This window comes from Takifugu flavidus, chromosome 11, assembly GCF_003711565.1.
Source record: "Takifugu flavidus isolate HTHZ2018 chromosome 11, ASM371156v2, whole genome shotgun sequence".
In the NCBI taxonomy this organism is placed as follows: domain Eukaryota; kingdom Metazoa; phylum Chordata; class Actinopteri; order Tetraodontiformes; family Tetraodontidae; genus Takifugu; species Takifugu flavidus.
Window position 1 is genome coordinate 5,685,237 of NC_079530.1, and position 12,782 is coordinate 5,698,018.

The 12,782-nt window shown below is 43.0% G+C and overlaps 1 protein-coding gene across 5 annotated transcripts in view; it reads left to right on the forward strand.

Annotated features, from left to right (window-relative positions):
• The window catches only part of camkmt (calmodulin-lysine N-methyltransferase), a 61,216-nt gene that overhangs the window by 34,464 nt on the left and 13,970 nt on the right, over window positions 1-12,782 (forward strand). For all 5 annotated transcript variants that reach the window (XM_057047579.1, XM_057047580.1, XM_057047582.1 and 2 more), the window contains exons 4-6: window positions 6,656-6,716; window positions 7,982-8,033; window positions 10,598-10,661. In XM_057047579.1, coding sequence (XP_056903559.1) covers window positions 6,656-6,716; window positions 7,982-8,033; window positions 10,598-10,661 — 177 coding nt within the window. The remainder of the gene's footprint in view (window positions 1-6,655; window positions 6,717-7,981; window positions 8,034-10,597; window positions 10,662-12,782) is intronic.

Here is a 12,782-nt window from a genome sequence, read left to right on the forward strand (position 1 = left end):
TCGATCGATTCTATGTGCTGGAAGAGGTGACTTGCTATAAAGAAAGCCGCGCTTATTCTATTCTTTTATTACATCCCTCCAGCATCCCGTACGGATGAGACAGTTTTTCATGTAGCAGGTAGCATGACTGAGCGTTGGAGGTAAATGTGTCACAGTCGTGCGTTTGTCTCAGTGTTTTTGCTGACTGTCAGGCAGACAGTCATGGCAGCAGTTAGATAGGGAGTTAGTCCTGGCATTCTGAAGCAGATAAGTAAGCTATCAGAGGAGGGGGATAAATAGCAGAGTAAAGATTGGTCCTGGGCCCCTCAGAGAGAAACGGAGGTCCCACAATGCAGGCGTGGTGGGCAGATAGCCCCCTGCTCTCATTATACTCTGCCTAATCCAAAATGCTGTTTACTCAGAGAGAGAGAAGGAAGGACCATGCTTATCGAGCCCCTGCACAATTCTCCAAGTGTGTGTGAGTTTGCATGCGTATGTCTGTGTTAAAATGAGTCTATTCCAATGGAAAAGAGGATCAGGAGTGTCTGGAGGCAGACTCTGTTGGCGAGAATGTCGATGCTTATCACACACATTGCCTTGGCTTCTCTGGTGAAAGGTGAATAGGCTATCTGAGCCTCCTATTCACAGAATGCGTATTTACAAAAGCAGCCATAGGCAGAGTGATCGTTTCGTAATTGTGATTGCTGTGCTATTTATAGGTCCAGCTATAGTCTGACCTCACTGGGTTGATCAGGAGATGATATAAATAAAATATAAGTACATGTACTGTAGTTTTTTAAGACTAAAAAAATGCCAAAAGAATATTGGTTCACGCTGTTTGTTAAGATTCTCAATCATCCAGTTTGGGTGCTTCCCCTTTGTCTGCTGGGTCACATGGTGGTGTCACCAGATCCCATGAAATGGTGTGAACTTCTGGATTGTTGGCGGAAAGAGTAGAGGAGTGCAATATATGTGGGTGATGGGAAGTGCCTTAGCCCACCACTGCTGTTTAAGGATGATTTTTCCAACTTAACATGGATGGCTTCCTTGACACCCCTCTCAAACCAGCGATCTTCTCTGGCCTGGACCCGTACTTGACTGACCTCAAAGGAGTGCCCGCTTTCCTTTAGGTGTTGGTGTGCTGCTGAGTCCTGAAGAGGTGGCACGTCTGTGTTGGGCCATTCGTTTATGGAGGAGCTGTTTAGTTTCACCAATGTACAGTTCCTTTCATTCCTTCTGGCACAGTACTGCATGGACAACACTGGGTTCATGCTGATAAAACTGCGATGAAATATTTAGTAAATGAGTCAGAAATCTAAAAAAGGAGGTTATGTGTGTAGTTGGTGATATTAAAGCCCTCTCAAGAAAAGGAAAAACAAAATATGTAAAGACTGCTCACAACCAGGCGAACTCGCAGTAATCCCAGTGTAGTGGTCACACGGAATCCCGATTCCAGGATGTCAGCCTGTCCAGGTGAGCAGCAATAATGACTGTCAATCAATTCCACCTGCTGCTGTTGCAAATGAAGACAGATAACAGCTGGAAAAGACAGGCAGTTAGCAAGACAGCCTCTATTAAGGAGTGGTTTTACTGGTGGTGGCCACCGACCGTGCCTCTCTCCTGCTCCTGTTGGGAGGAGAAACCATGAGACGGGCCTGGACACAGGGGTAGTGGAGGAAGCCACAGGAGGACCAGCAGCACTGCAGGACTCTCGCAAAATGACCTTCAGCAGGTCACTCTTTAGAAATGGGAAGAATGGGACCTGTTGCAGCTCACCATGCTGTCTGATTGGCCACTGGTACTCTGTATATCCCCGAGAACATCATCATATCACATATGTGCACATCGTATCACCTACTGTACGTTCACAGGCAGCAATGTGGAACATACTGAACCAGATTATGATCAAAATCTGACCAGCCTGTCATCTCATTTTTTTGATTTAGTCTGATTAAAATTCAGAATCTGGAATCCAGTGGATTAATGGTGTGGGCTTCACTGGTACATAATTATGTATTTAAGGAATTACAGAGGGATTTTTTGATATTCAAGTCTTCCCTTTAATGTCTGAGCAGTGGTGGGGAGGTGAACACTTTCCAGACCCTTGGAGTCACTCATGCAGAGATAATATTTATTTGTATTTATGGATTTCATTAGCGATACACATCCATCACCCACGATGCGATACAACACTCCAGGCATCCACCATCCCAACGACACCTTTGCTGCTGAGGAAATGCAGCAACAACACAGTGATAACTTGTGTTGCAGCGTTCCGTCAGCAAAGCAGGAACACAATCAAGTGCGACATTTTCTCCATTCGGATTTTCCTCAGTCTGAATCTACTTTTATATTCCTAAATGATCCTGTCCTGACCAGTGGGACAGGAAGAATGTTGAGTAACATGCTCAACATTCAAGTTATTTATACATTATATGATGAATAGGAAATTGGATTACCTGCACGTCTTCTTGACCCACATGTAGTAGAAATTGATCGAGCTCAATTCAGGCCCTGCACTGAACCCCCTACGCATGCGTTCACCTCCTTTGTTAGGATCTCAGCGGAAGGAAATGTCTTCCAATGATACTTAGAGAGCAGGTCTACATATGATTTATTTCTGACAGCTGTTTTTTTTTCATCTGCACAAACACACACACACACACACACACACACACACACCAGCCCTGTGGTCTTGTGAACTGCATGTACCCCATCTCGGTTGGCTCAGGTAATCCCGGCCTCCACTAAAGTAGCCGTGTGAGAGGACAGATTGTCAGTTGATCATGGCCAGCCGAAAGCCTTATCCCTTATTGGATCGGCCATGGAGGAGGCTTAGGAATTATCTGAGGCCTCACTTAATGTGGAGGCGGATCACTGCCAGTGAAGCGCGGAGCCTGAAGACACACTGGGCCTGAGGGGAGGAAAAGAACCTGTGCCTGTGTGTGCGTAACACAATTGTGTTTCATAGTATCAGTATGTACTACTGAGAGGGGTCTGTGTCTGTTCAAGGATGCAGCTTTGCACACTTAACCCCACCTTGACACTTCTTTTGTATTTATTTTTTTTGTGTGTGTGTATGGATATGACCTGTGAGTAACCCAAACGTTACTTTATTAGCTCTTCTTTCTGATTCTATTGTCATTGCATTTTTATATCCACACTTTTGTGCAATCCTCTACTATACTATCACACATTGTTTACATAGCTGCTGGTATTAGCCAACACTGCTAACAGCATTCCTGAGGGGGCATGTCCAAACCCAGTCCTCGAGGGCCACATCCAGCCGGGTTTTCTATCCCACCCAATGCATTCTCAGCCTGGTAGGACAGAAAACCCGGCTGGATGTGGCCCTCGAGGACTGGGTTTGGACATGCCTTGAATGCAAAACATTTTAGCTGCATTCTCCACACAAGTCAACCGGTGTGCAAATAACTGCTTAATACCTGGGTTTAGCCAGCATATTTCTTTAATATATGTCTGGCCTTTACAATCACTTGGCTATAAGCTTTTTAAACTATGCACAAAGCAGAAATCACTTTTTGAGCAGAGGCTTACTTAAATCCTAAATTACTGTGTCACATCCACAGAGTGTTCGCTTAGCATGGCTTAGCTACTGGGCTATTTTAGGTGGTAATACCTCAAATAGCACCAGGATCCCCTTTAGATATTTGTAATAGCCCTTGAGCTAATTCTGTCTCTGTGTCTGACCCATTGGCCTGTGAGTGACTTGGGATTCCTCAGATTGTTACTGAGGCTTGATTACTCCTGCCACAGATCCTAGAGTTTCCAGGTCAAATGCCCGGTCATCAGGATGTGGGAGGGTGAAAGGTTAGGATACTGGATTTAGTTCATGGGATGCTGCAAATGACTTTTCCGGACAATTCAACTTTTAAAAAAAAAAAGCAAATACTGATATACCTCAAATATATTTTAAAATGTAGACAAACATGGAGTAATACTGTAGTATTTACACTTACTTGTAAAAATAAAAATACCTAATAAACAGATGTGAACTCTCCATAAACTGGAACTGTCCATAAACCGCCTGATTTCACTCTGTTGTCAGAGAAATAACAGAAAAGTAAATTAAACATCATTCATTCATCAGGCGGACAGTGAGGACATATACACTCTTGAACGCGTTATTGTTTTGTAGAGTTTGCTGTCCTGATCTCAACCTTCTGTGCAGTGTTGTTATTAAACAGTAATTAAACAGTAACAGTCTGCAGGCTGCTTAAAAGAGTATTTGCATTTACCTCTGAGCTGCACGTATGGTTTATAAAGTAACACCATTGACATGGTTAGTGACTGGCATCACACACACACACACACACGCGCACGCACACACACGCACACACACACACACACACACACACACACACACACACATCATTTCCTCTCCTCATCTAGTAATTGAAGGTGAGAAATAATTTCATTATCCTCAGGAAGATTAATCTGCTCTCTACTCCTGATCCCTTCATTTCCTACAGTGCACCTCAGCCTGTGAGGCACACACACAACAACAGACGCCGCATGCTTATCACACATGCACGCACATTTACAGACAGACTGACACACTGACAGACACACATGGGTTTTTAAGCACCTTGGGCTATTAATGTTATTGGTGTTTGGGATTAAGCGTCAGATTCACATATGCTTTACAAAGCCTTATTGCTTCATGCTTTCTGTCTCACTCTCAAACGTGTGTGTTCACACACACACACACACACACACACACACACACACACACAAGCACTTTGTATTAGTGAAAGTTCACCTTAATCTGTTGGCACTGGCAGCAGTTGCTCCTGTGAGGAAATGAGAAATATGAGATTCCTTGTATTCCAGTTTAACCAGTACAGAAATCCTTCCAGACTTAAAGACAAGCAGGGTTGTAGCTTCCACCATGTCTTGCTGTTGCATTACTACCCTCTACGGTTCATTCCTCCAGCAGGTCAGTGGTGTGAGGTGGAACCTGTGTGATCTGGACTGGACTTAACGTGCATACTCAGACTTGCATTCTCTTCTTGGCCGTAATTGCACGAATTGAAGTTTTTCAGGCTCTGGGTTAAAAGTCCATGCGCTCAGCAGAAGACTGCATGGAAATTAAATGGAAAAGTGTGTAAAGTGTGTTGTAACCCTTTGGCACTATTATTTCTGCCACCACATGAAGAGCGAAGCTGAACCGCATCATTAAAATATAACAAAAGTCGATTTTTCATGTATTTTCAGCCATTTTTTACATACTCGTGCTCTAAATTCTTGTGCATTTTATATAATTCATTATTTGGATTTAGAGAATTCAGAGAGCGCACATTTTCATGCAGCTGATAGTTGATCAAATGAAGTGTTCCAGAGACTTTTTTGACACAGGTTGAAGGAGACAGTTGAAACGTCCCAATTTAGCCACAGTTATTGATTATTTCCAGACACACAATATTTCTTCACTGGATGTCTGTGTGTGTGTGTGTGTGTGTGTGTGTGTGTGTGTGTGTGTGGTGTGTGTGTGTGTGTGTGTGTGTGTGTTTTGTCAAGCCTAGACATTTTTCCTAATGTGGGATAGGAATATTTGGACACTTTATCAATAGGTATTATTAAATCCTCCTTGCTTGAGCTAATCTCAGTGGACTGGTGTGAAGGGAAAGAGAGAGTGCGAGGAAGAGAGATATACAGAGGGAGAGTGAGAGAGCAGTGATGTCTGCCCCATGAGGTGAAGAGAAACCGCCTGTAAGCTGCTTATTATATCGACTACCACCTTTTCTTTCTCCTCCCCCAACCTGCTCTGCCTTCCTCCTCCCTTTTCCCTTATTACCTCACTCATTTTCTATCTCGCTCTTCCTCCAATGCTCGTTTTTCTCCAAAGTTGTTCTCTACAATATCTCCCCCGGCCTTCTTCCTCAATAATTCCTTCATATAAACACACACACACACAGACACACACACACACACACAGACACACACACACACACACACAGTCTGAGCCAAGTTGAGCCTCCCTGTTAAAAAAAAGAAAAAAAGCTCAAGTTTTATTTAAATTTATGTTGACTTTTTCTAATGCCAGCACATGTGCGTGTGTGTAGGTGGAGGGTGACAGGGAAAATAGCAACAAGCGTGTAACTGTGTGTCATAGTGTGTGTTACATGCACAACAGAAGGAGAAGGGCTGACGGTAGGTGATAAGGCAGGCAGGCCTGCACGCTGTGATTATCATCCACTGGACCCCCTTTCTCTCTCTTACACGCACAGTCTCTCCCACATATGCATACACAATACCATGCGTTGCAGGGATTTAGGACAGACAGGTGGACAGACAGACAGACAGACAGACAGACAGACAGACAGACAGGCGGACAGACAGGCAGGCAGGCAGACAGACAGACAGACGTCTTGGATCACAGGCAAGGTGGGACCCACAAGAGAAGCAAACAGGCTGCAAAATACAATGCATCTAATTATGTTTGACTGAGCACTGTGGTGGGTTTATTTGTTGTGTGTGAGATGTTTGTGCCAATTCAAGGTCTTTTCATGTTGGGAAACTGAAATCACAACAGTTTGGCAGAATGTAGAATGGCTGCACATTTTACTTAAATGAATAAACATCAGTTGGGTAACTTCTCTCTCTCTCTGAATCTCATTTTCTCTTTTATTGCCTCTCTTTTTCTCTGTTTTAGGTGTGTGGCCATCTGAAGAGGTGATGGCTCATTACTGTCTCCAGAACAGACACATATTCAAGTGAGTTTTTCTCTCTTTTCTCTCTCTCATCACAGAAATTTCATCTTTGTTGTTCTAATAATGTTTAAGTGTTTGTTTTTCTTTCATCAGTTACATTTTACTGTTTAAACCATTTCTTTCTTTTGAAGCAAATGACACATTCAGAACTATGTTTGGCAGCAACGTAATGACTTTTTTGTGAGTCCTGCTGGAAATGAAACCTGCTGCATGACAGGAAATTGCTTTATGACACAAAGTGTAATGGCAGTCATCGGGGCAACATTAAAGAAAGTCTACACAGAGCTTTACTTTGAAAATGCTTTTTAAATTTTACTGAAAATGGCAAAAAATCCTGCAAGGGCTTTGCACCTGAAAGCGTCACGTGGCAGTACAGACGCAGAAGAACCACAAACACATTTGATCTCTCGATCCATCGTTATAGGTGTTATCTAAAAGCATGAATTGAAATGATTGACAATTCCTTGCATGCCTAACAAATGTTCCCAATGGTGTCCTGTCTGGATCTCTGCACCTGCTAAAAAGGTTTTGACTCCATGCTGAGACAGATGATCATCACACTGTATGAGGTTACATTCATGAAAATGAATGAATACATTGCTCCTTATTTAACCATAATAGCGGTCAAAAGTCTCCCAGCAGCACTGATCACTGATGTAAATCTGCTCAGCAGTAAATGCCCGACACGCGTGTCTTTCCATGCTGTTGTGTTGTGAGCTGCTCTTTCCGCTGCTCTCGTGTGCTGAGCATCGGCCTGGCCCGCGGGCAGCGCAGGCCTGAAAGCACCCAGGCACCTTTGATTTCCACTCAATGTGGAACGTCACCCTTTGATTTCCTGTTTTAACATTCAAGAGACGGGAGGCGAGGAAGAGAGGGGTATTGATCAGAGCGGCCCAGTGAAGGTCAGCGGGAGAGGGACGGACGCAGGGGGGATGAAAGAGGACAAGTGGAGAGATGGAGGGAAGGCGAGATGAAAGGAGTGAGAGGATAGAGGGAAGAGTTGAATGAGCATAGGAGCTACGGGATTCTGTGAATGTGTGTTTTTGGTTTTTCTTAGATTCCTGCTGATTGAGCTTGTGCTTCTCAATGTTCAGTATTCAGCTTTCAGGTTGATGGTTGAATTGATATTTCTTACCCTGCTGTGTGTCTGTATTACAGCACACGCCTGTGAGTGCGAACTGTATGCTCATCCACTGTGTGTGCGAGTGTGTGAGTATGATTGTGAGTGAGTGTGAATCTCACTACTTGTCCCCATACCTGTGTTTCAGAGGTGCAGTGTGTGAGTTAGGAGGAGGCATGACTTGTCTTGCTGGCCTTATGGTAAGACACACACACACACACACACACACACACACACACACACACACACACACACACACACACAACACACACACACACACACACACCACACACACACACACCACACACACACACACACACACACACACACACACACACACACAGGCTTTTTAATTTGAAGGTCTGTTCCTGTATGATTAAAAAGCTAAAACAATAAAATGTGTAAAAATTCAGATTCATTTATTTTGAAAAAATAGCCCATAATATTTAAGCTTGATCTAGATTTATATTCTGCGCAAATATTAATATTGTTGGAAATTGATTGAATGTGTATATTTTGTTCATCACATGAACACACGCACACACACACACACACATGCACAAATATACTGTGCTCTGTCAGCTATAGGATTTATTAACCAAGATCTTAAGAAGCCCTCCACATTGCAGGCATCAGTGTTCAATCGATGTGCTTGACACCAGAGAGTTAGAGAGAGAGAGAGAGTCTAGATTTATCTCCGAGCAGCCAGTATAATGTGATTTGTCCTCAGGTAAAGTCCTCACACCAAATCTAGTTATTACCATTTTGTTGTCATTATTTATCCCTTTTTCTGAATGTCCTCTCTGCCCTCTGCTGTCCATTGATATTCCATCACCTCCTTTAATTTGTTATTTTCTCTGCCACTCTAATGTGAATTTTCTCCCCCACTGCTGAGAGGTATATGAAAGTTTTCTTGTACATGCCCCCTGCTGTTTAACATTTTAAGCTTTAAAGTCATGCAGCATTTCAGAATCTGTCAGTTGATTTCTTTTACAGCAAAACTCTTTCTGCCTCTTTCAGCACATCATCAAGACTTGTGATCTCTTGTCGTTGTGTAGTAAATGGATGCTTCTAATCACCACCATGTGCCTGTTTAAACCTCTCGTTCAGTTCTCACCTTTTACAGTCAATTCTGCCTGCACATTTGTCTTACTTGTTATTCTAGCTTAGCTTATCTTACTGTAAGAAGGGGAGTTTATTTTACAGTTTATCCCGGTTTAATACTGCTTTAACTTCGCCTATCACAAGAACCCCCACAAGCCTTTTCTGAGATGCCAGAAAGAGAATAATGTAGCTGGTCAGGGTCAGTTATTCTGTCTGACTTTGGCCCATCAGTGTTAGTGTGACTTTCTCTCCTGGCATCCCTCCTCCTCCTCCTCTTCTTCCTCCTACTCCTTCACCTAACCCTGATACTTTAATGTCTCTCACCTGTGTCCCCACCACTTTAAAAACTGCTCCTACTACTACTGCAAGGATAGAGAGCAATTTTTGATCATTGTAACAGCCAAAGAGGTGAAGTGCATTGTGGGATACCCAAGTGTCCTAAATCTACACAATTAACATCTAATTCATCATAAAAACTGTGAGTTTCAGCCTATTGACAGTTCTAATTTTGTTATTGAAGTTACAGGATATTTTCTCATGATAAAATAAGAATCTTAGCTTGAAAAGTATGACTTATTTGCGTTCCGACATACAGTACATGAAGCTTTAATGCAGGCTGCCTGTACGAGTCCGTTGGTGTTGATGGTGGCTGGTTGTTGCTCGTGGGCTGAAACGTTGGGCGGCTGATTTTTCAGCCTGATGCTCAGGTTCTGCCTGGAGCTTTCTCTCCCCATCTGAGCAGATGGCAGGGCACACTGCAGTCAGTGACCCCCTCACACACCCTGCAGGGCAGTACATGTGTGTCTGTGCGCCAGTCATGCATGGTTGTGCGCTTTTCTGTTCCCCAGAAATATTCATATACTTGATACACTACATTATATTGCGTGAGCCACAAGTCAAGATTACATTGAATCAATCATATGGGATTTCTGTGCATGCCAACATAATAGCTACTTGCACTGTTTAGCCATGGGTATTTGCACACATACACACACACACATGCACACAGACACACACCCAGGCACACACGCTCAACAGAAATTGACAGCCTGACGTACACTTACTGATATAAAAGAGAAAAGGGAATGTGAAAAGATGAGGTTATAGTAAAGCACACACCTCTATATCTATATCTTCTTCACACAGCGCAGCACAAAGCTGTCTGTCCATTCTCCCTTCTCTTTCTCTCCATCTCTCACAGTCTGCAAAGTTATATGAAGGGCATCAGGCAGGCCCGGCGAGCTGAGTGCAGAGTGACAGCGGCGAACGGAGTGATGGCTCAGCCCGATAAACACCCAGCGTCAAATGAAAAGGCTCTGCGCTTGCCATCATCCCCTGTCACAATGCAATTACTGAACAGAGTGATAGCAAGATAGCAGCCCCCACCGCTAGCCACAATGATAAAAGTATTGACTGATTTGATTGAATGATTAAAATAATGCAGACATAAAAATGGGGTGAAGATAGAGAGAGGCAGGGAGGAGAGGGAGCAATAGTGTGAGAGGGTGGGCTGGGCTGGGCTGCCAAGAGTGAAGCTTTATAGATATGTTTGTCATTATTTTGTGTGTGCGTGTTGGTGTGCATCCTGATCTTTACTTCATCTGAGGATGTTTGTGGTTTTGTTCTTTTCGCTCGTCTCTTCTGTCGCTCTGTCTCTCAGGTGGCAGTTTGTGCTGACGCCAACGAAGTTCTGCTATCAGATGGGAACGAGAAGTCCATTCACAGTATCCTTTCATCGTCGTCCACGCTTCTCTTTTTCTCCCGTATCTCTAAATCTCTCTGCCACTTCTCAGACTCTCCTTCGTTTATATGCATTTCTCTAGATTGATTTGTTTACTTTCCTTTTCTTGCTGTTTTCTTTATAAAATGAGCTAATTGCTTTTGAAATTAAGTCAAATACACATAAAAGAAATGTGTGATGATGTTGAGCACGGGGCAACAGTTTTACCCATAATATCATGTGTAATAAGGTTGGTTGTGGAGTTTGACAGAATTCACTGCGATAAAAAACATACATTTAACACCTCTGTAGAAATATCAACAAAAAAAGTCTTTCAATACTTTTTTTGTCATTTGTGAAACATGGTGCCACTTATTACTATCTATCAAAATCCCAAATGTTACTATAAGTTGAACACATTTTTTTTCTCTTAAAGACTTTTTTTTAATCATGCAATTTCACATGGTTCAGTATTTGGCATCTCTGGACAAAGAAAAGCAAAGATTGGGTTGGAGTGACAAAGGAATGGCCATCTATTATCTTCAGGCAAAAGCAGCAGATCTGGCACCCACAGTGACAAATACCCAACACAAGTGTGCTCAACATGGCATCTACCAATCTGACTTACCCACAATGCCATGGTAAGAGCACAGTAATTGCCATCCTGTCAAATTTAGTTTGAGATTTCATCAAATGCTAAGCCTAGGATTACCGCTGAGTGTTTTAGGACAGGAACAACCAATGTTTTTTAAAATGTTTGTGTGCGTATGTTTGTGGTTGAAGTTTGGCTCTATAATTAGTTTTTTGTTGTCTTTTTGGGGGATGTGTGGAGTATTTATGTAACTTTTCTTTGCCCCTACAGCTCTTTGAGTGGGTTATTGATCAGCTCCTGTCAGGTTTTTGTCTTTTCTCCAATTTCACATGTCTCCCTGTCTGATCACTTTTTGTATCTACGCGTCTTTCCTTTTCTTTCCACCTCATCTTCCCGGCTCCCCTCACCACCCGTCCTCCCAGATTTTGCTTTATTCACAAAACTGTTACACAGATGAGAAAAACTCGATAGGGATGCTTCACAAAAGCAGGAAATATAAATACACATTTCTTCCCCATTGACCGGTTTGGCACTTTCCATATTTAGCTGCTTCTTTGTCTCATCTGATCACAATAAGACCAAACAATAACACTACTGAGCCTGTAAAGGACACAGACTCACACACTTGGGCACACAATACAATACAGCATTGACCGACTGCTTTGTTTCACTGAACAAACACGTAGAGAGAATTGTAAGTGAAATCATAGCAAGAACAGATCGAACACACACAGAAAGAGAGAGAGAAAGAAATGGTTGAGAGCCAAATTGGTCCATTCACTTACTCTCTGCACTGTGTAGTGTTTCCTTTTGGTGAGGAAGACGTTGGTCTCAGGCTTGTACTAATGGCCATTGTTTGTCACATGTTTCTACTGTGTCTTGTGTTACAATAGAAAAGATAGTTGCTTGTGATACAGCTGAGTGTTGTGCTGTGAAATAGATGAGAAGATACGCTGGAAACGAAGCTGTGAATAGGAGAGAGATATGTGCAGAGAATACAGTATATTATTGTTGTAGATCACTGTTGACCTCATTCAGAGAGCAGAAACATGCATAAGTGCACCCCAATCAGAGAAGACACTGCTGCCGCAACCTTGGATGATAATAAATTCCATTGAAATGCCCTTTAACAATGATTAATCCATGTAATTGGTTGCTACTAGGGATGGGAGCAATTTTTCTTCTACTTTAATGTTCAGTATTACACAAATGTCTTTCAACTCTTCCCTTTTATTCTTTCTACAGTTCTTTGTTCAACCTGTGTGTGTGTTTGCGCACGTGTGCGTGCACGTGCACGCGCATAGGTTGACCTCTTCCCTCTTGGTGTGTTGGTGATGAGATTACTGTAAGCTGCTCTCCATCATCCCTGTGCATAACACACAGATGCACAGGTGTCCAGCTGGAATCCCTGTATCTCCTCCTTCATGTGTAGGTGTCCGCTCGCGTATAAATGCTCGATGACCTTTATGTCGGCGTGCAGAGGTCCGGGAGGCCTCTTTGATTTTGGATTGCTTCTCCAGCTCAATCCCTCCA